This window comes from Parus major, chromosome 3 (genome assembly GCF_001522545.3).
Source record: "Parus major isolate Abel chromosome 3, Parus_major1.1, whole genome shotgun sequence".
Taxonomy (NCBI): Eukaryota; Metazoa; Chordata; class Aves; order Passeriformes; family Paridae; genus Parus; species Parus major.
In genome coordinates this window covers 21922947-21945432 of record NC_031770.1, presented here as the reverse complement: position 1 = coordinate 21945432, position 22486 = coordinate 21922947, and the positions used below count along the sequence as shown (strand labels likewise).

General features: G+C 43.7%; 1 protein-coding gene across 6 annotated transcripts; it reads left to right on the top strand.

Moving 5' to 3' along the window:
• The first annotated feature begins 27 nt into the window (after positions 1-27).
• TRAF5 (TNF receptor associated factor 5) lies at positions 28-22210 on the top strand. 6 transcript variants are annotated; one of them, XM_015621902.3, is made up of 12 exons: positions 28-267; positions 11451-11583; positions 12133-12357; positions 13490-13547; positions 14758-14859; positions 15199-15363; positions 15663-15740; positions 16115-16189; positions 16459-16551; positions 17402-17542; positions 18036-18204; positions 18697-22210. In XM_015621902.3, exons 3-12 carry the CDS (start codon positions 12143-12145, stop codon positions 19272-19274), a joined length of 1674 nt encoding a protein of 557 aa, XP_015477388.1. In that variant the 5' UTR covers positions 28-267; positions 11451-11583; positions 12133-12142; the 3' UTR covers positions 19275-22210. The 6 variants fall into 6 exon arrangements, with proteins under 6 accessions (XP_015477388.1, XP_015477393.1, XP_015477390.1 ...); XM_015621907.3 differs by lacking the exon at positions 28-267 and adding an exon at positions 5334-9222 and having other exon boundaries at positions 17402-17530; XM_015621904.3 differs by lacking the exon at positions 28-267 and adding an exon at positions 5337-9222 and having other exon boundaries at positions 11455-11583.
• The last annotated feature ends 276 nt before the right edge of the window (positions 22211-22486 follow it).

The following is a 22486-nucleotide window of genomic DNA, read 5'->3' as shown; positions in this document are numbered from 1 at the left end:
GCTGGCCGGGAGGGCGGGGGCGACACCTCCCCGAAGTCCCCTCTGCCAGCCCCGCGGAGCAGAGGGAGGTCTCCGAGGGGCTGTTCTTCTCCGCTTAGAGAGGAGGCCCTGTCGCAAAGCCGAAGTTGGCTCCCCGGGAGTTGTGCGAGGTGCGGCGGAGCCCTCGCCTCTGGCGCGGGGGTTCCCGCCTGGAGCCGGGCTCAGCCCAGCCCTGCCCTGCCCGGGATGCTCCACGGCCGCCGCCCCCCAGGGATGCCGGAGGGAAAGGTAGGCCCGGTGCCCGCCCCAATGTAGACGTAGGGCTGAAATTTTGGGGGCTGGAAAGGAGGCAAAGCCGGGACTGCTCGGATGAATGAATGGTTTTGCGGCTCTGATCTTTTCAGACTGCAGAGAACTGTAACAAGCATCCCCGCTGGTGTCAGCTGAATGCTGCTGGGGGGGAGGGAATCTCCCCTCTGTGCTTGTGCAGGGAGTCTTCTGATTTTCCTTGATTAACGGCACTCTGGGAACATCTTGAGGCAGCAGGCTTTAACCAAACATTTTCAACACTCTTCATATTTAGAAGGAAAAATGAAGAGCCCCTATTGTTGGCACTTCTTGAATTGCTCTGCCTATTGTTAGGTTGGCTGCGCCTTCCCGGTGCCAGCCAAGAACAACTTTCCTCATAAACTTCCGTTTTATAAATACGGGATGGCTGAAAGGAGTGCAGTGATGGGCTAAAAATAGCTGGGTGTATTCAGGTCAGGCACATCTCCAGGCTGGCAGCAGAAACAGTTGTATTTTTAAACTCCCCTGCTGATTGCACACAGAGCATGCGGGTTTAGTGATGAAGGTAAAATTGGGGTGTTCTGGAATGCCCTTGTGCATGAGCCTTAGCCTGGCTGGTTTTTCGCTTCATGGTCTTTTGTCAGAGGACTGAGGTGTGGTGGTGATGTCTTGCACTCAGCCTAAAACCACCCAGGACAGCCTCCTTTGCCGTTAGCCACGATTATCTTGTTTTATTTCTGTTGTGCAGAGAAGTGTTTGCTGTGTCTGAGGACCCCTCTGTGCGAGCAGAAGGCAGAACCGCAGCCCTCGGCTGAAGGGAGTTTATAGTTTCAGGTCAGGAGGGAGGGACGTGCCTGTGTGCAGGAGCAGTAGGAGACAGTGGGACCCTCTGCATCGCTGTGACAGAAGCCAGTTGTTCCCAGCTGCTTGGCAAAGGAGATCTTGAAGAAGAGATCTGAAGTAGAACAGCCTGCTAATAATATTTGTAAAAAAAAAAAATCTGCCCTCCCAGCGCACACTTGCTCAAATACATAACAAGGAAGCAGTGGAGCCTGTTTTCATTCCTTGGATGGAGAGGAAACCTTTATATCATTGGAGGCAATGCTGGGGGGCAAGTGGAGGGAGGCGAGAACAAGCTTTGAAAGTGAAGAGGTTTTGGTGTAGTGGGAAAGTGGAGGGATGGTGAGAGGTGATGTGGTTGTAGCTGTTGCTTAGAAAAATGATCCCTGTGGCAGCACAAAGGGTGGATAAATGAGTAAAATTTTATTTTAATATATTATAATAATAATAATAATAATAATAATAATAATGTAAAATATTTCAAGATAAGTAAGTGTTTGGAAATTAGTGTTTCCCCCATTCCTGGAAGTGTTGAAGGCCAGGCTGGATGGGGCTTTGAACAACCTGGTTTAGTGGAAGGTGTCCCTGCCCATGGCCAGGTGGTTGGAACGAGATGATCTTTAAGGTCCCTTCCAACCCAAACCTTTGATTCAATGAAAACCAGAGGATGATGTTGACGGATGACAATTTTATTTGTGTTAGAAGACAAGAAATACTGTATTATACAGAGACATGAAGCAGGAGAAGTTGGTGAGGTATTGTGAAGATCTAACACTTAAAGCCTGAGAGAGCTTTATGAAGGTTATGGAGCTGAGTGGAATAGGTTGTGTCAGGCTGGGACATGGGCTGTGCAGAAGAAGGGCTGTGGGGGAAGCTTGGGCTCATCATACTACCCCTGGGCTGGTCATCATCCCCAGCCCAGATATGAGAGGAGAGACTGGGTTCAGCCTGTGCAGGAAGATGATCTGTGACGATAGGGCACATCTCTGGGTACCTGGCAGGAAGCTTTAGGGTTGGAAACAGAAAAGTTGTAAGCTACTAAAAGATAAGATTCAGAGTAACATCATGAGGGGAGAAAGAAAAGCTTGTGGTGCTCACAGGGTATTTATGGAGGTTTGAGGGGGTAAGGAATTACAGCCAGGATGGGACAAGATTTTAAAGCTAGAAAGCTGCTCTTGTAGACTTGGACAAAAGGAATTCAGGTGACTGCAGAGGGCAGAAACTAGACAGTTCTTTATTTCACCAGACTGGCTCCCTAAGGAGCAGCTCTTATACAGCTGTCAAAGCTGTGGGACTAGTCAGGAGCTCTTCATTCTGTGCTTCGTATTGCTTGGGTCACTTTGCAAAGTCCCTTCATTGGGCAGGTACAGACTTGTAGGGTGCTTCATCTCCTAGACTTTATTTGTGCCCACTTTTAAGTTATCCTACAGCCCTCTGTCTCCTTCAGGTGACAAAAAAGTCTGACCATTTGATTTTGCATAAATGGACATAATTCATCATCAGGAATCATCTGGCTAGGGAGAGATATTCCTTTCTCTGGTTTCTCTGGGAGTCTGTGTGAATTGTAATTTTCTTGGTCTCCTGATTCTGTGGAGGCAGTTGGTGGTGGCTGCAGGGATTCAGGTAGTTTCTGGTGTCTTGCAGACATTCCACTCTTGGGAGCATTCCCTGCCCAGAGCAGCGTGGCAGCCTGAGGGTGCTGCTGCAGGACCCAGCCAGCTGGCTGGGACACCTTACAGCCAGTGTGCCCTTGGGTCTGGGCCCTCAGGTGAGGATTTCAGAACCTCTTCCTTTGCTTTCTGGGGCTTTTCTCTCCGAATTTCTCAGCAATAACTGTGAAGGGTTAATGATCACACTGTTAGTCATCAGTCCCTTATCAGTACCAGTTTGGGCTGCAAGTGTGCAGTTGTTCCACTGTCTTCCCTCAGCCCAGGAAAGAAGCTAAGCTCTTTACCCTGGTGTGTGGCTAGGCTCGGGAAAGTGAGGAAACTTGAGTCATGCTGTATTGTTAATAAAAATGTTGCAAAAATTTCCAGTTTCCCCTGCTCAATATTGTAACAAATACACAAGTGTGTGAGAAACTGTCTGCACCTAAACCACAGTGGTTTTGATATGGGATTGCCCAGAGTTCTCTGTATTTAAGCAGGTTTTCTCTCACTCTGGGAGTGGGACTGATAAAGCAAGTTTTTGTGTGTAATATCCTGACAAGGATTCTGTATGGGTAAGTAAGTTGCTGTGAACTTACTTTGCAGAAGACTATATCAAAATATAGAAGTTAGTTACTATTATTATACAAAGCCACCTAGTAAGTAACCAAACCTTAAGGTTGGGAACCATCTGCAAAGCAGTTTTTCCCAAAGTAGGTGCTGTGAGACATGAAGTGGTGAAGTGGTCAGACTTGTGCTAAGTCTTGGTTCACAGTCTTGTCTGCTATATTCTTGTGCTTGAAACTGGAATGTGGCCCTTAGAAAGAAACCAAAAAATGCTGTGGCTGCCTGGCTGTGACAGCATGCTTAGGCAGAGCAGCACAGCTTCCCACTGCCTGCTGCCTTTGGAGAAGGGGCCATGGGAAGGCACCACTCCTGGTTCTTACCTCTGTAAATCTCCAGCCTGTCCTCATGGGAGGGACTTTTTAAGAACACATCCTTTCTCCTGTTGATTTTTTTTTCTTTTTAAGAAAAGAAAATGATAACAATCTTTGCTGTCACCACTTTCCCAACAGCAAGTTTATGGGGTCCCCAATAGCATCTGGGTTTTTACATTAGAAGTTACATTTTCAGTGACAGCTGTGGCTGCAAAAATATGTGTCTGCATGTCATCAGACACATGTATGTGTTAAAAGAAAAGAGTACATCCTAGTAATTCAGATGAATAACCGTTGAGTTGATTCACAGATTTCTGTATAATTGCTGATAAAGTTCTTTATTAAGGCTGAGTCAAAGGGTCTGGGCATGGAAAATTAAAACCAAGAATCTCTTGTGCCTTAAACAGATATTCATGGTCAAACCAACTGAATGGTCAAATCACCTGAAGTCCTGAATAGTGTGTCCCCTATAGGGCAGAGAAAGAGATGTGAATTTGAAAGCCCCAAAGACCTAGTTCTGCAATATTTGTAATGGCCAATTATTTGTTAGGAAAAGTGAGGACTTACTTTGACTTCAGTACACTAAAAAATAAAAAATTAAAGTTTATTAGTTATCCTGCTCTGTCCCTTACTGGTTTTGGGGGGTTTTCCAGTAACTTTTGTTTCTTTATTTTATTTTTCTGTCTCCTCCTCCATTCTGTTTCCTAAATGCTGTTGCTGTCTGTCTTTTCACTCAAGTTCATCCCCTTGAGTTTGCTTGAAACTCGGTCAGGGTTTCAGCACTCTTGGTGCTGGAGGAGGTCAAGGGCTGCCCATGAACAGTAACACTGGCCCACTGCTCTCTACTCATCTGCAGAGTCAAACTGTTTAAAATTAAGATCCTGCTCCCACTCAACTTCTCCATTTGGGGATTCCCCCAAAGCTTCCCAGAAGCAGATGGCGCTTCCTGGAGCCAAGCTTGTAAAGCACTACACTTTCTGCAGCGCTGTCTCCTCCTGACAAATCCATTGGATGTGCCCTTGCCTCAGAGCTTCCAGGCTCAAGGAAAGCCTGTGTATGAGCTGTTGTGCTGTTCTGGTGTCAGCCTGCTCAGAGGTGGTGTGTGGTCTACAGCCTGACCTGGAAGCAACCTGAGGACAGGTGCTGATGGCAGGGACAAAAGGGCACTTTCTTCTGTTCAAAAGCTTGACCGCAGAAGGGAGCTTAGGCTGTGCTGAAATGAAATGTGTGAGAAATGCAACTCAAATCAATTTAATTGATCCCAAAAAGAAGTAGCATGCCTGCAAATTGGTGCCTTTCTCTTTGCCACTGACTTCATGATGCAATGATTTGTCTGTTCCAGAGCTTCATGGAAGGTCTAGGAAAAGATGCTGTAGGTTGAGATACCTCCTGGGATGGGGGATGGAGATTGAAATGTGTTAGAAATGCTTTGGGAGAAAGTTCAGTTAAAGGGAAAAGGCAAAAGAGGGTATATGTTGCATTAAGTACAAAAGAGAATAGAAACTTTCTTTGGAAAATTAGTATTTTAAATAACAGGAGACTTAAAAATTATTGCTTTCAGAGAAAATACAATAGCTTACTTTAGGAAAGGAAGGGAAAAAAATGAAAACAAGAGACCAGAAAGCAAAAGAAGAGGGCAGAGGAGGATAAAGAGAGAGTGGGCGTAGAGATGGAGCCTAAGGCACTGCCATAAGGGCAGCACATTTTGGACTGGGGAGGGAGGCTGCCAAGAATCCTGTGTGCACAAGTTCAGACTAGAAAACCATAAGGGTTTATGGCCACTTAAGTTATTGCAAAACCATACAAAATGTTTATTTTCTTAAAGTGGATTTTATTTCCGTGTGAGAGCTCTGTTTGAATGTGACATGCCTGTGCAGCCTGTGACATGAGCTGATGTGACTGAGCCAGTGATGCTTCCTCTGTGAGTTGCCACTTCACTTCCTGCAATGCGTGGGTTCACCTGGGTTTGCCGAGGCCACTGTGGAGGGCTTCGCAGGATTGGACCTGGGTGTTCCTTATGTCCTTGCGTGTTTCCTGCTGTCCTTGTACTCTTTCTTTGATCACATCACTCACCAGTTCTGTGGAAGGTGAAATCTACTCTGAATCTTGGATTCCAGCTGTGAGAAACGTCCTTGGTAATCCTGTGTTGCTCCAGATGGTAAAATCTGCAGTCCTACATCATTGCAGTAAGATGAAATGCATTTCAGTGGCTTGCCTTTTATCCTAACACTTCTAAAACATTTTTATACGTGATCTTTTCAAAGCTACTTTGGGGGATTTCCACTCCCTTGCTGTTTTAAAATGCTCGTACTTCTGTGTTAACCACAAAGCTCATGCTGGTACACTCTGTCTCTGTCTCTCTCTCATTTTCTCCCCATTGAGGACCAGCTACAGTTTCCAGGTATGGCTTTACCAAATCGTGTCTTGTTAACACTGGCAGGAGCTTAACTTTGCCAGAATTATTTCTCATTTCTGAAGGGCTATTCAAGGGCTTGGCACACAGGGGGGAAGGCTGCAGACCCAAAAACATCTCAGGAAACAAGTTCACCCCCTGAACCAGCAAAGTGGTGCCGTGATGTTGTAGGGATGAGAGGCAGAACCTTCCTACTGAGATTTCTGTTGGTTCTTGGGAAGGTGATAAAACATTCAGGGATTGCCACAGAAGTGATGGCAACAAGGTTATTTTACAGCTGTGAATGAGGTTATTTTAAGGCATAACAGCATCATGTTGATTAGAAATAGATTTCTTGATATTGCAAAATTAATTAATTATTTTTAGAACCTCCAGGGAAAACAGTAGCTGAAGCAAATAAGTAAACTGACTGTAAAATCAAAGCTGCTTTAGCACCAGACACACTTTATTAGTTGTAAGAGTGTAGTTTTAATTTTTTTTTTAAATGCTGTGTTGTAACCTGAATGAACCTGATGAAGCCTAGTCTTATGGGAATTAATTGTAATGCTTGACTGTACCTCTATGCAAAGGAAACCCCACTGTCGTACTCTGCTTAGTGAAAATTTGCCTATGGAGATGAGCAAACTGATGCTTGCTTAGTAAGGTTTTACTGTGCCTTGAGGATGAGGTAATATTACAGTTGAAACTTCAATAGTATAGTGGTGTCTGTATACAAAAGGAAATGTGTATTTGGCTGCCTCTGCCTCAACATCCCCTGGGGTGTGGGGGGGCTCAGGCACATATCCAATAAGAAATTGTTGCTGTTAGGAGCACTCTCTCCTGGGTACCAGCAGGTCACTGCCCTGCAGCTTTTAAGTGATTAGGACATCATCAGAGCAGTTCCTGAGGTGACCCTGAGTGTTAGCAGTGGGTCTGTGTTGGTGCAACAAGGGATCCTTTCCCTCCTCAGCCTCTGTGCTGGAGGGACACCCATGATGCAGCCAGGGTCCTTCTCCCACATGGGGAATGTGTTTTGTTGTCAGCAGCCAAAATGTTTTAACTCTTCTTTGGGCTGGAAGGGACAGGGATGATCCCCCAGAGATGTCAGATGTCATCATCTCCTGTTTTCACATTATTCCATGTAACTTGCTGTATCTTAAATATGTATCTCAAACTGTATAGATACTTTCAGTCATTCTTTAGCAAACTGTTATCTCTTCCACTCTGTGTGTTGAGTTAGGGCATATATTTCTTGTCCCCACAATAGTGAGGTTTTGGAGGGCCTTAGAGTAGTAAATCATACAGCTTTGTTATTTTCATTCAAAAGTACTGGAGGCAGCTAATCTGTTTATAAATTGAATAGTTTATATGGCAGCTTGGAGAGGGTTGTTTTAATGCAAGATGTGTTCACCTCCATCCCATTTCTGCCTGTTACCTCCCAGTGAAGTGACTTAGACCTCCAAATTTGACAAAATTTTTCCCACTGTGACTAAGACAGTTCTGATCTACCATAAAAGGTTGACAATTTTAGAGGGAGGGACAGGGCATCTTCTAAGTCTTGTCCCAACCAATGTCTTAGGACAAGGCAACAGAGCTGAACTAGAGCTACAGAAAGGTAGGTGCATAACTCTTTTTTTGTGCCCTGTTGTATGTATGACATGGAAGCTGGTAAGTGAGGAAGGTGCTTTTTGCTGGGAATACCCCAGTCCTGGAGAGTGGCTGAGCATCACCCTCCCCTCATGCAGTGAAACCTGGCAGAAGCTGGGCTCTCAGCCCCATTTGCTGGCTGGATCCTGTCTTGTCCATGTGTGATGATCAGATCTGTGATAACATCCTGGATATTTTCTCTTCTCAGTCTGAGACATGGTGGCACCCAGTGCCTGTGCCTGGCTCTGCTGTCCTGGAAGTTTTGGCTGTAATGGTGCAGTCACAGCTCATGGGATAATGTGCTAACCTTTCAGGAGGGCTTGGCTTCATATGAGAGAAAACAGGAAAAACAGTGTCTCTTTAAAAAAACCAACCGTATTATAAGGAATGTTTTTTCCTGGGTGCAGAAAGTATGTTTTTATGGCTGGAAGAAGTTAATCTGTCCACAGTAGTTCAATGTGATATCAACGTTCCACACAGCCTCTTGTCATTCCGACTGCTGGTGCTGTAGATAGAGAGCAGCAGTGCTGGAGGGGAGCTGTTTGAACATGGCTTTAAAATGTTGATGCAATTTTATATTCTAGTAAGTCATGCCCATGCTGATTTTTCTCCTTATTATTACATTCTGCTCAGTTTCTGAAGAAGAAGCAGTTCTAAGTGTGGAACATTTTACTGGAAAATGTTTTGGCTCAGTTTGGTGTGGTGGTAGTTAAAACAGGATAGCTCACAATTTATAAAGTTTATTTTTGTTAAGAAAATTCTCCCACTTGGATTATTTCCAGTGAGGTTAAGGCATCTGCATAGAAAGAGTTGTTCCAGAAGCATTTTGCTTGTGCAGCTTGTGGTGCAGGCAGGGCTGGGATGCTGAAGTAGTGGGAAGATGCAGCTGGGAGCTCTTTGTACTGCACTGCCTTTGAGCTCCCACTCACTGATAGCTGTTAATAGGACTTGGACTTAGCTTCTAGTGATTCACACTACTTTTTTTTATGTGTGGGCAGAATTAATCCTATTTATTTCAGTACAGGGAAATCCTTTTTTTTTTTTATGTGTAGATTTTCAGTCTCCATAGACTGGGGGGTTTTGTGTGTGTGCCGTTGCAGTGGAGTTGCAGTGAGAATCCCTTTACAGTGTGCACTGTGTCTGACACAAGAGCATCATTATGCAGCACGAGCCTGCCGCTCTCTGCTATTTTAAACCAGCATTACAATTCACACGTGTGCTGAAAAATTGCAGCGTACACAAAGGCAGGAGGACACCTTCCCCTTGCTGGAAGCTGTGAGCAGACAGAAGTGAAAGCTACCTCAGGCCCTGCCTACGCTGGCCAGGCATCAGCGTAGGCAGGAAATTGATTCAGATAACCCTTTGGGTGCTCTCACTGTCATAAAACAGCACTTTTTCCCCTGACGGTTTCCCTTTGGCTTCAGTTCAGAGAGCCCGTGTGCTGGAAGCCAGAAGTGGGAGCAAAGCTGCTGCAAGCCACTCTGAGTCACTGGTGAGTGCTGGGATGGGAATTACACGCTGCCTGGGCTGGTTTGGATCACATCCCACCGTGTGCTGGCTGGCACAGGGCTGCTGTTTCTCAGCTCCTCTGAGTCTCCCCAGCTGACTGACACGGGCACCTCTCCAGCTTGAGCAAAGCACTGCCATCCCCAGGCCGCCTCCTGGGGCAGCCCATTTCTTCCAGCAGAACAGCTGCAAGCCCTGCAGCAAAGCTCCTGCAAGGCTGGCAGCAGCAGTGAGCTCCCTCATCCTCTGGGCACCCAGAGGTTTCTGCTCTGCCCTCTGAGCAGGCAGCCTCTCCTCTCCCTGGGATGCTCTTTCCTGTGCCCTGCAATACTATCCTGGGCGAGGCTGAGGTGGAGGAGGCGCGTTCATGGAGATGCCAAGAGTCTCCATTTTTAGGAGTGGGATCTGGGTTGGGTGCATCATGAAGGTGTTTAAAGCCATACAGGCTCTCATTTCAGCAAGAGAGCTGGAAGGTGGTGTACCACCGCAGAGTGCTCCTTGGAGAAAGAAATGGGAGTGATTTTGGTTGATTTAATGAGCAGTGAGAGCTCTGGAGGAGTTTCTGGATGGGATTTTGGGCTGCTGACTGTTTCTTTTTAATGTGTCCCATAAGTTTTTTGCCTAAAACATGTCACTCCAGCTGGAGTTGCTGGAGTTAAGGGAGATCCCTAAAGGCAAAATGGGTAAAACATACAATTTTTTTTGTTGGTGGTTTCATTTTTAGTGTGTTTTTACACAGTGTGGCATTAGCTTGCTAAACCATACCATTAGATGATTTAAGTGCTGGAGCATGATAGGACTGGGGAAATTGGATGCCAAGTAAATGGGAGAGAGAGCAGTAAAAAAAGAGAGGAAAGAAACTTGTTTCAGAGTTGTCACCGACTGACGGCAGAGTTCTTAGGCAGTTCATCCCGTGGATGGTCCATGCTCTGGAAATTAATGGTGATGGCTCTCCATCTGCCTTAGAAGCAGCAGGCACATTCTGCTGCTGGCATCTGCTACTGAGGCATGAAACTGGTAATCCCTCAGGCTGCATTTTGTCATCTCTGGTTGACGGGAGGAAAATAGAATTGCTTCTTACTAGGTGCCAGGGAAACAGGAACCCCATTTTCAGAGGAGGAAAGATGTTTAAAAATGAAAGAAGCAAATGGACAACCACGTCTGGTTTGAAGCAGAAGGCTGTTCATTTGGAGGGACCAAACAGGGTAATTTGCAAACTCCTGTAGGAATAATAAGTCTTTAATGGCTGGAATATGATTACGGCTCATATTCCTGAGGGCTACCGGTGTTAGATGATCAATTGTGCTGGAGTATGTCAGACTTTCAGCCTGGTGAAAGGCAGGGAGACTCTCACAAGCTGTGGAGGTGAATACTGTGTGTAACCACTAACAAGGGTGCTGAGTTGCAGGAGCACTTAAATGTTGGCTGTGGAATACATTTTAATTGGTTAAGTGCTTTGGTGTGTTTTTGAATCGGGCACATTATCTGTCTGCAGGATTTCCTCACCCAGTATGGATTGTTAAAGTAGAAAGGAAAATGGATGTTGTTCTTTGAAGCCCGAGGTGCTGTGTGGCAGCTCACTAATTGCTGCTTTCCTGGGCCAGGAGGGGCTGCAGCAGGGAGGGAGGGAGGGAGGGTGGGCAGAGTGTCAGCACTGGGCACACTGTTTCATGCCAGGCACAAGGTTGTTAATGGTGATGTGCTGGCCCTGCTTCCCTCCAAAAGCAGCAGCTGCCCTCAGTGACCTTACAGGAGATGAGTGAGAGCTCTCAGAGAGATGCTGATGCCAGTAAGAGTGACTTCAGTGACTGACAGGGCAGGTGGTGCACACAGAAGGAAAATAGCATCCCCATGGCACAGCTGTAAAACTGAGCTTATGAAATGGTCTGGGAGCTCAGGTGTGTTGTGCTTTCATACAGTCCTGTAAGGAAAAAGTCCTCTGAGTGCAAAGCTGCAAGAAATGCCAACCAGAGTGGCTCCAGGGCTTGAGCTCCTTGCAAAAAAAAAAAATAAAAATAGCTGCAAGGTTGAGGGACTGGTGGAAAATCTCAAGGTTTGTGACTTAAGGCTTGGAACAAATGTTGATGCTTTTTCCTATTGGAAAATTAACGTTGCATTCCTGTGCTGTGTATGTTATGGTAGGTTGAAAGAAAAACTTATGTCACACTTCTGATTGCAACCCTGCTTTTCTTCTTTTCCCACCACTTCTTTCAGACAGAATTAATACAGCCAAAAACTTGCACATAATTAAGTAAAATAAGAGTTTACTGCTAGAAATGAATGATCAACAAGAAAAAGAAAGGTGTCAAATTAAGAGGCTTCAACTCCTGTAACACCTAAACTGAAGGTAAAATCTTCCTGCTGCCTTTTTTTTTTTTTTGTATGCTCCTTGCTGTGAACCACAAAGCCATCTCCTGCTTGAACCAGTGCAGTGAATTTATAATTCATGTGGGTGGGCTCTACTTTAAGTGGAGATTTTCCTGGTGAACATTAAGGCCAAAACTTGGCCTCTGTTTTCCCCAGCTGTGTCTGAGACTCGTTTGAGGCTCTTAAGTTTTTTAAGACTAAGAACTGCTGTAAGAAAAGAAAACAAAACAAAAAAATCAAAAACCAACCAAACCATAAAAATCTCAATTCTGTGTAATAATTTTCAGATTGTGAAGCTCTTTTCCAAAGAAGTGTGCTTTGATGCTTGTAGCGTAAACTTTGCTTTGTGGTTCTGTGAGTGTTTCATTGTTCTTCCATAGCTGGCACCACGTTTCCCTGTGAAACCTGTCTCCCCCCTGCAGATGAGAGCCCTCCTGCCAGCAGCAGCCTGCTGCACGCAGTAGCTGAGGCAGAGTCGCTGCCAGGGAATATTTGAAGAGCTTCTCCTTGTGTCTGCTTCGCTTCCCAGTGCAGCTCCCATGGCCTGTGACGAACCCGCTGCTCTCTTGGGCATCTTCACGCGCCAGAACTCCTCCAGCACCAGCTCTTTGGACTTTGAGCCTGACGCCGACTACAAGTTTGTGGAAAGCCTGGAGGAGCGGTACAAGTGCGCCTACTGCCACCTGGTCCTGCGCAATCCCCACCAGACGGGATGCGGGCACCGCTTCTGCCAGCAGTGCATTCTTGCTCTGAGGTGAGAGCAGACTCCTCCTGTGTCTGCAAGCTCCCCTTGTTCCCTTTCGTAAAAAAAACCCCCACATCTTCTATAAATCAGCATAGTGCCATAGTAATGTTACCGACCCAGTAAGAGGCTGCAGGAGTCAATGGAAGGGCTCTGTTGAACCCAGTGACTGCATGCTCAGTGTTTTAAAGGCATCTCTGAAGACCTTACCTGGTGCTGGTGAACCACAGGGGAGTCAGTGTAAAGAAACTGTTGATGTAAGCTGATAGTGCTGTGTGAGATGCTGCTGTGGTCTCTCTGCCATTGTGCTCCTCAGAGGAATTTGCTGCGTTGATGTCTCTCGGTTTTGGTGCTGGTGGTTAGATTAGGCTGTGTTCATCTGCTTCGGTATAATTCCTCTGAATTTAGCAGCATTATAAGACTGATGTTAATGTTACCTAATGCTGCAGTCAGATCACAAGGCTGCTGGCATCCCTTCTGCTTGGTACAAATGAGTTTGCCCCCAGACTGTCTGGGAATACATTATGGACTCTTTGGTGTACCTGAGGGCAGCATTTCACCTGGAAAGATTGCAGAGGAGCCTCTTCATGTGGACGGATGTCACTAACTACCTTTTGTGAATGCTTCATGTTTGCTGCTTTGTCTCTGGGTTGACTCCTTTCACACTGCCTCTGTGACTGTTTTCCTGCTACCTATTACAGGATTTCTGGAAGCCTTTTAAGAAAGAAGCCATTAGATCTTCTTTTACTGGTGTAGCAAGGAGGGCACTGCTTCTAGTAGACAAAGGCTGGATTTAAAGCACACAGTGAGATTTTTTGAGATATGACATTTGTGAGCTGCAGATGGTCGGAGAGTGACAAAGTCCTCTTAATTAAAAAACATCTTGTGGTTTTTACCATTGAACACTCTTAGGGCAAACTCTGCTTTCTGTTACGTGTTCATGGTTGCTGCTTTATGCCCTCTTTGAGCTGTGGGCAGAATTTGGCTGTGTAGTTGCCAGATGAAAGTGTTTTTAAAGGATTTTTTTTTTTTGTTTTTATGCTATCTACTGCTGACTTCTGTCAGAGTCAGATTATAGCACAGCCCAATTTAATAAAATAAATTGAATTTCCTGTGGGTTAACATGACTCTTCTTTTGATCTAGAGACTTAAATGCAGTACCCACCTGTCCTGTCGACAAAGAAACAATAAAAATGCATGAGGTAAGTGGCTGTAGTTTTATTCAGCAGTCAGCATTTACATGGGAAAGGCAAGACAACCGAGAACAAGGTGGCTTTTAGTCCTCAGGGCAGAGCAGTTTTTTGTCTCTGAAATAAAGCTAAAGGAACAGTGTACTCAGTGATGCTCTCCCAGGAAGGAATTATGGCTGTCTATATAAAGCTTCATTTTATACCTCATGTTCTGAAGTTATTTCATTTTAGTCTTCTGTATTTCCAGTAAAGTGTTGAAGAATTTCACAAAGTTTTGAATCCTCCCAAGTCAGCAGATGTCTGTTTTTTTATGGAGATTTTATTGACTTACTTTTTAAATCCCCTATCTTGCTAGGATATCTTGTTTATCTGATTGTCTTCATTTTAACTTGGCTATTAATTTGCTTTCTTGACTATCTCCATTAGATCACATTAACCCTGAAGACCTCATTTACTTTTGGGTAACTTTTAGAGGAAAAGAAAAGTTCATCCTTTTTATTTTGGAAGCTATTGTTGGTTTTGGTTGTTTTGTTTTATAATGGATTCATTTGTCCTTATTTATATTACAAGGCTTGGAAGTATACTATATACCAGGGAAATCAAATATCTCCTTCTTCTTTCTCCTGCTCCTGATAAGAAATTATAATTAGACTGTCCACATGATTTTCATTTTTCATTTGCCATCTTCTACTTGCAAATTTTGATGACAACAATGCAGGAAGATCTCTAAATAAGACTGAGAGTTTGCTCTGAGGGCTTTGTTTGGTTCTGCATACACAGCTGAGAACGGTGCTGCATCTCAGATGTGACAGAAAGGATATCTCAGCATCGCCTCCATCCCAAAGGCACTGCTTGAGCATAGTGGAGCATGCACAGAGCTGGTTTGGCCTTCAGGGCCTGTTAGCTCCATCTGCTTTCTTTTAGATACAGCAGGCTCTGGCAGTGGTTATACAGCTCCTGTGCTACTAGTCCTGCTGGCTGTGGGATGGATCAGCATCTGTGGAACAACTATGTTGGGGGAAAAAACCCCTATGCTTACTAGAAATGTCATAAATGGTTTAATTTATAGTTTTAATACAAATTTTCAATATGAATTATCAAGAGCCATACTCACAATTGTCATTTACACTTGAACACCTAGAAGATCTGTAGTGATGTTCTTTTATATTATTTATAACATCCTGTGTGACTGCATATTAAGGCTGGTTTGCTTCCTTTGAAGGTATTCAAAGACAACTGCTGTAAAAGAGAAGTTCTTAACTTGCATGTGTTCTGCAAAAACTTCCCTGACTGCAATTCAAAAATAATTCTGGGACGATATCAGGTTGGTTTGCTTGATCAAATTTTGAAGCTTTTGATTTTCATAACAGCTCTGTGTATTTATGATCAACTAAATTCCCGTGATTGTCTTCAGAGTTATTGTAGAAATGTGGTTTAAGTACAAAGATTATGACAGCTGTACACTGTAAGTAGCATATATTACAGCTATTAGCTTGTTCCAGCTTTGCCTTAGGGGTTTTTTTTTTAAATAAGAACCATTTGCTATATGTTGCCTTTGTAAATCACAGTGTCCGTTCATATTCTGAATGCTTAGGTGATTATTGATTTGAGGAAACTGGTCACACTGGCCATTTGGCATTTAATCTGCTGGTGTGTGTTGCAGGAGCATCTGCAGCAGTGTTTGTTTGAAAGCATGCAATGCACTAATGATGGGTGTCGGGATCAAATTCTTCGCAAAGACTTGAAAGAGCACTTAAGCCAGCACTGTAAATTCCGGGAAGAGAGGTGCCAGTACTGTAACACATACGTGGTGTTAATTAACATAAAGGTAAGATTATGAAGCATTCCCAAGAATTCATAGCACCTGTTTCCCCTTGATATTGCTGAGTGAGAAGTTTCCAGCATTGCAATGGCACTTAACTCCTGAAACAAAAGTTGGCTGAGTAGCTGAAGGAGAAAATGTAATAATTGTGCTTGAAATCATACCAATTATTGATGCTCTCTTATGAACAAGATGATATGTGTCATGCATTTGTATGTTTGGGATTACTTTTTGCATAGCTTCCTCTGTATATACTGCTTTACAAAAATGAAAGCCATTGCCTTGTTCTGTTTCTTTTTCTTCAGAACCATGAGAAAAATGACTGTCCTGATTATCCTGTGCCTTGTCTCCAAAACTGTTCACAAATAATTCTGAAAAAAGAGGTACTATTATTTTTTTCCAGATACTGCAATTCAGCAGGTCACATATATTTATGAAAACTGAAAGCTGTGCTGCAGACCACATTGGCCCATGCCAATAAAATTTCATTGCTCTAAGTGTTTCCTTTGTTCCGTCCTAAAAGGGATATATCTCCCATCTTCTAAGTGGATTATTCTGTCGCTGCAAGCCACTGGTGTTTTGCAGCATGGAAAAACACCTGGCTTGCTTATTGATTCTGAGTACTCATTTTCCTGGTAAAGTCATTGGTGGTGTCATGACAGTGGCCTTTATTCACCCTTTTTGCAGGCATTTAGATTTTATTAGTGCTTCAAATTACTAAGTATTTATTTAATCACAAACTGCTTAATACACGCAGATTGAAAAGCACCATGCTGTGTGTCCCGAGGCAGAAGTGGACTGTCCATATAAGCAGTACGGCTGTCATGTAAAGGTACTGTTTTATGGATCTTTGTCTGTACCAGGACTGGACTTTGTCTCCCAAACCAATCAGAATAATTAAAATAACCACTTTATGTTCTTTCATAACCATTTCTGCTGGCTAAGCGGAAACACTAGAGAATCAGGACTGCCCTTCCCTCATTTTCAGGGCATAAAGGAGACATTTTGAATGTTTGCATCATTAAATTTTTTACCAAGAGCTTCAAAAATCTGCTTATCTTACTATTTTATTCTTTCACTTCTCCCCTCTGTCTCACTAAGGTTAAAAGAGGGAAACTTGCTGAACATGAAAACAGTGCCCTGAGGGAACACATGCTGCAGATTTTAGACAAGAACTCCCGACTGGAAGAACAGGTAAGTCATATTTAATGAGAACTCTTCAGCAGTTCTTGACTGGTTAGAGGATGATATGAGATTCTACATTTGTTGCCTGGTTTAGCTCAGCTACATTTTAAATGACTCCTTTTATAGTCTTTCCACACCTCAGAAGACAGAATATGGTCTTCTAGTGAAGTCAGTGAATTACAGGGAAACCTCTCTGTGCTCAGGCATGTATATTCTACGCCAGGCACAGTGGGAGGCTCCTCTTGCTATTGCTCAACTCATTTGCTTTCAGTCTCTGTTTTACAGTGGATATGGAGTTTAGAGATAAAGCATCTTAAAGTTTCACTGGCTGGCCAGGTTGCTCCAAAAAGCAGCATTTAGCTGCCCCAGTTACTGCTCTGTGTGGAAGCAGCACAGAGGACAGCAGCTCTCTGCTCAAGATCACTTCTTTGGCTCCCAGCAGGAGACACTGGGTGTACGCCCAGTGCTGTTAACTGAATGGATCCAAACTGATGGGGGACTTACTTTTCGCTTGTTTATGGAAGAAGTAAGAGCCCCAAACTGCTAAAACTTGGTTTTGAAGTGTGTATCCTTCACTGAATCATCTCTTCTGCTGGTTAGACCTCAGTAAAGGAAAAAAATGCATATACATACACAGAAAAATACACATGCACGTGTGCATGTAAGTATATATTGTCCCACTGTAGAGCCAAATGGACCATCATGGATGGGAATGAGAGATAGGAGCCTCTTTGCACCTGGAGCCACATAGATCTGCTCAAAACTCTGATTACCTTATGTGCAGTTCTTGCCAGTGCTTATTCACAAACAGTGAATTAAGGAGTGCTCTATCTAGCTCACTTGATTTTTCCATCTGTAGATATCTGACCTGTATAAGAGCCTGGAATGTAAAGAGATTAAAATCCAGCAGCTAGCAGATGCCATTAAGAAGTGTGAGAAAGAATTCAGACAGTATACACAATTGTTTGGTAACAATAGCAACTTGATGGTAAGCACTCAGGTGAGACATTGATTTTACCTTTTTTACCAATTGCTTTCTTGCATCCTGAAATATGTTTCTCCAGTAACAGTTGTCATTAATAGCACAGCCTTCTCAAAGACCTCATTTCTTATGATATGTTATTATCTTTTCATTTTAATTGATACAGAAGTCTGGATATGTGATCTGAGCAAAAAGCACTGTACAAATCCTTACGGTCAGATGCCCAGGGCAAATGTGCAGGTGTAAATTTAAATAATGAGTTGAATGAAGTGGTGCAGTGAGAATGGGTTCTGAATGAGGGATGACTTCTCAGTCTGTAAATGAGCTGAATTAATCATGAAGGAGCACTGGGATAAATTCCTAAGCCAGCACAGCACTTTGAATGCATCATATTGTTGATAGTGCTGACATGCTAAAGACTTCAGTATCTTAATTCAAAGCAAATAACTGGTTTTATGGATATCTCTTGTGTCTACTTCCCACCCTCCTCCAATGGGCATGAACTGGGAAGGCTCTGGCTAGTCACCTGGATAAGTCTGCACGCCTGGAATCACAAGTGAAACAGCTAATACAGATGGCAAACCAGCAGCAAAGTAAATTAGACCTGCGGCCCCTGTTTGACACAATTGAAAACGTGAAACAGAAGATTGCCCTGATGGAGACATACGACCAGCGTATGGGTATGTTGGCACTTGCCTGCACAGGTAGGGGAGGTTTGCTGATTTTCTGGTGGCTAAGTGAAGGCTCTGGTGCTACACCAAATCATTTGGAGCTCTTCACTAGAAAGGGCTTTTTTCTTGCATTCTGAGACCAAACTGTGATGGTGTGTGCGGTGTTCTCCCGCCTTTCCCTACTGCACAATATCTCCTGAACTCCAGTGGCACTGCAGGGCCACAGAGCTGGCCTTGGTTTGGTTCCTGCACTGTGATAGAGGCCGTGGCACTGTTCAGGCATTCATGTTTTATAGTTGCCAGCTTTTCTTATTGAACCACTAGCTGCAGTTACAGTGTTAAAAAGTTAACAGTTCATAGCCTGTACTCAGGCTTGGGTAGATGAGTTTTGCCAGCTTGAGTCTGGGTTCTTGCTTTATCCAGGGCTCTGATAGCTTTATTTTACCAAATGTCTCTCTCTTTTTTTTTTATTCTATTTCTTTTCTTTGCCTCCTCTCTCAGTTGTTTTGGAAGATCAGTCCAGCAAACATGATCTCCAGATCAATATTCACAAAGCACAGCTCAATAAAAACGAAGAACGATTTAAGCTTTTGGAAGGCACGTGCTACAATGGGAAGTTAATCTGGAAAATCACAGACTACAAGATGAAGAAGAAAGAGGCAGTGGAGGGCCGTGTGCTGTCCATAGCCAGCCAGCCCTTCTACACCAGCCGCTGTGGGTACAGGTTGTGTGCGAGAGCCTACCTGAACGGGGACGGCTCGGGAAAGGGAACGCACATCTCCCTCTACTTCGTGGTCATGAGGGGTGAGTTTGACTCACTGCTGCTGTGGCCTTTCAAGCAGAAGGTTACACTTATGCTTTTGGACCAAAGTGGGAAAAAAAATCACATTGTGGAAGTCTTTAGAGCTGACCCCAACAGCAGCAGTTTCAAAAGGCCAGATGGAGAAATGAATATTGCCTCCGGCTGTCCGCGCTTCGTGCCACACGCCGTCCTGGAGAACACAAAGAACACCTACATCAGAGATGACACTCTCTTTTTGAAAGTGGTCGTGGATCTAACTGATCTGGAGGAACTGTGAAAAGCGAGCCCAATCAGTGTGACCGCTGTAAGCATGAGGAACTGCTTTTCTGGTGAACACCAGCCATGCAATAGCAAACTGCCACCAGTCAAGCTACTTGAGAACATTTCATGGCTTTGGACTACAGGACAGATAATGAATTGCCAATCAGCCTTTCCTTTTCTACCCTTTTTTTTCAAGACTGCAATTTTAAGACAGTTAGAAGTCCGGGTTGGTGCAAGCATGATCCAGATTGGTTCAGTCCAGGCTGGGGGGAATGCTGGGCTCCCATCACCAGACTGGCGTTTGGAAATCAACCTCCTTCAGTGATCTCCCTGGAGCCCAGGCAGGCCTGTGGGCTCCTCTCCCTCACACAGAAATGAAGCCATGCCCAAACATGCAAGTGCATTTCATCTGTCTGCAAAGGAAACATTTTGACATTAGCAAATTTGAGTCAATGTGTCTTGATCCCTCCATCTCTTGGATTTTTGAAGCAGGGAGAAAGGCTTCAGTTAGGCAGAGAAAACATTTGCCAAGTATCTTGCATCTTTTTTATTTGTTTGAATGGTGTTCTTCCAGAAAGCCCAGAGGAAGGAGCCAATGCCTCTTACTTTTTTATCCTGTTTTTTCAGCTGTACAGAGTACTCCCAGGTCACAACAGCTTTCTTGTGTCCTTTCCATTCCTGCCTAGTGCCTTGGGACTGTTTTCCATTGGTGGTAAACATCCACAGTCCCCATCTGAAGCCAAAAGCTGCAGGTGCTTCTCACCTCTCAGGACGCGGCCAGAGGCAGGGCACTCGGCCAGCCTGCCAGCTCCTGGCTGCGCTGCTGGAAGAGCAGCAAAACTCCTGTTCTTTTGCTGCCACATCTGTGAAAAAGAGATGTTTTCTGGCCTTACCAGCTCTAAAAAAGGCAGGAAGAGCTTGGGGAATAGCTCACATAACATGCACTTTTCCTCTCTCCTAGAAGTTTGGCGAAGAAGGGGGAAAATGGATTAGGGAGTGAGGTTGCTGTAAGAACCCAATTTTTACAATCAATGCAGCTTTAGTGTTTGTTAAAGGATGACACAGCTGCTGACTGTGATGTCTGAAGATCTTAATTTTTATTCCAAGTTTCTTCCATACTGCAAGGGAATGTGTGCATTGTACAGGGCTTATTTGGGACACGCTAAAACCACCAAGATCAGGCACTGAGGAACAAGTGACACAGAACACAGGTGCCTTTTTAAAGCCCTTTGGGTGCCTGTAAGAGGGATGTAGTTTTGCATACTCAGTCATTTTGTTATTACAAGTGGAAGAATTTTGTGTCTCTCATCTCTCACAGGTCAGGCAGGGAAACACCACAGCATTATCCATTGCACCAAAGCTTATCAAGAGACAGCAAGAAACTAAGCTGGTTTTAGAGTAAGAGTAAACTAGGCAGGATAAAAATCAAAACAGGGCACAGACTGAAAGGCATAAATAGAAAATTCTGGAGGGCAAATTGGAAGATGCCCTTCCTGTGCAGGATGTTGACAACAATCTAAATAATTCAAGGACTGATACCAAAATGAAGGCAAAATACTTTATTTTGTATCTGCAATCTTATGGCTAGACATTTACTTTTCCACATGGTTTTCAGGACATAATTCAGACACATGTATTTTCTAACTCAGGTGGAAGGGAAGAGACCTTAGTAATCTGTGCCTCATGGTGGGTTAGCACATGTGAAATCTTTTTCATCTAGAAGTCCTTTTTGGTTCACAGTGTCAAGATTTACAGAGCCACCATCAGAGCTGCTTTCCGTGTTCACAGGGACAGATTGTGAGGAACAAATTTTATTCTTGTGTACCACAACCATTAACCTCCAGGGTCATTTCAGCTGTAAAACAGAACAAACTAGACGTAACACTTGGTTACAGAAAGAGCAGGCTTGTTTTGACAGGGGCGTGCCATTCTGTGACATCAACCATAAGCCTGGATTTCATGTTGATTTTTACTCTAATATTTGTCATGTAACTTTCAAAGTGACATAACTTGCATAGTAACCAGTAATAACTGATGGGAATGTACCATCCCTGTGTCCTGGAGCTCTCCAGTACATTGAGTGTTAAATACAGAAAGTGATAAAGAGCTCAGACAAGCAAAGGAGGCAAGATGAAATGGATGTGCGTGGTCTGTATCCTGGCAAATTCCTAGCCCTCTCCACCTCCACCACCCCAAATGTAAAGTGGGGATAATAATATTTGCAGAAGCATTAGGGCTATTTAAATGTTTGTGAAGAAGTTTGAGCATGAAAAGAGCTAAGTATTATTAAAACTCCATTTCTAATTGTTACAATAGGTGATGGCATAGTGATGTGGGTAAGTGTTTAGCGTTTTCCTCGACAGATTTTGGAAGCATGTTTGGTTTTAGGCAGTTCATACTGCAATCTCTCCTCTACCTACTGGTTGGGTTTAGGTTTTTGCCATAAATATTCCTTTTAAAATTCTGAAGCACAAATTCATCCTGGGTGATGGAAACATCCCTTTTGAAATACTGCCTGTTTTATATATAATTAGTTGATAAAATTAATTTTTTTAAAGACAACCCTCTTTAAATTGGTTCTTTTTAGTACAGAAATTAAGAGATTTATGTTAAAATTTTCAGTGATTTTTTTACTACTTGTAAACAGGGTTTTAAATTTCATCCCATTTCTAATAAAGAAAAACATGTTGTATAGCATGAATTGTTAGGAAGACTTTTGATGTTGCATGAAGAATACCAAAAAACTTTTCAATAATACTGTACTGAGTAAGTAACCAAAAGAGCGTAGGATATTTCTACATCAGCATACCATATGTTTCTAATGTATTTATTGATAGTTTGTAGTTGTTTGAATAGCTCCTACTACAACAGAGGCATTTTTCTAGCCAAATGTCTTTACTGTGTACATAAACTAAAGTAAGAATAAATAATTTTATCATCCTTCTGGAGGGACTCTGGCCTATATTCCTTTTGGCTGGATTGAAGCAGACTTGAGTACCGGGTATTTATTTACACTAATTTTAAACAACACAACACAAAAAAAAAAGCCCAACAAAAACAAACCAACACTGCTTTAGATTAGAAATCAGTGTACTTCTTGGGTGTTTTGGTTTGCACTTGGATATCGCAGAGCAGCCGCACACGCAAGTTCAGTAAATCCTGAGCCAGGCCAGGTGAATATCCCGGAGGTCTGAGGATGCACTGCCGCGATAATTTGTGGTTAAGGCG

Bases quoted from the DNA above. Each gene is read 5' to 3' on its own strand.
- TRAF5 (XM_015621902.3), top strand. From the start codon at position 12,143: ATGGCCTGTGACGAACCCGCTGCTCTCTTGGGCATCTTCACGCGCCAG. The intron at 13,548-14,757 runs GTAAGTGGCTGT...CTTCCTTTGAAG, and splicing joins AAACAATAAAAATGCATGAG to GTATTCAAAGACAACTGCTG. The intron at 14,860-15,198 runs GTTGGTTTGCTT...TGTGTGTTGCAG, and splicing joins TAATTCTGGGACGATATCAG to GAGCATCTGCAGCAGTGTTT.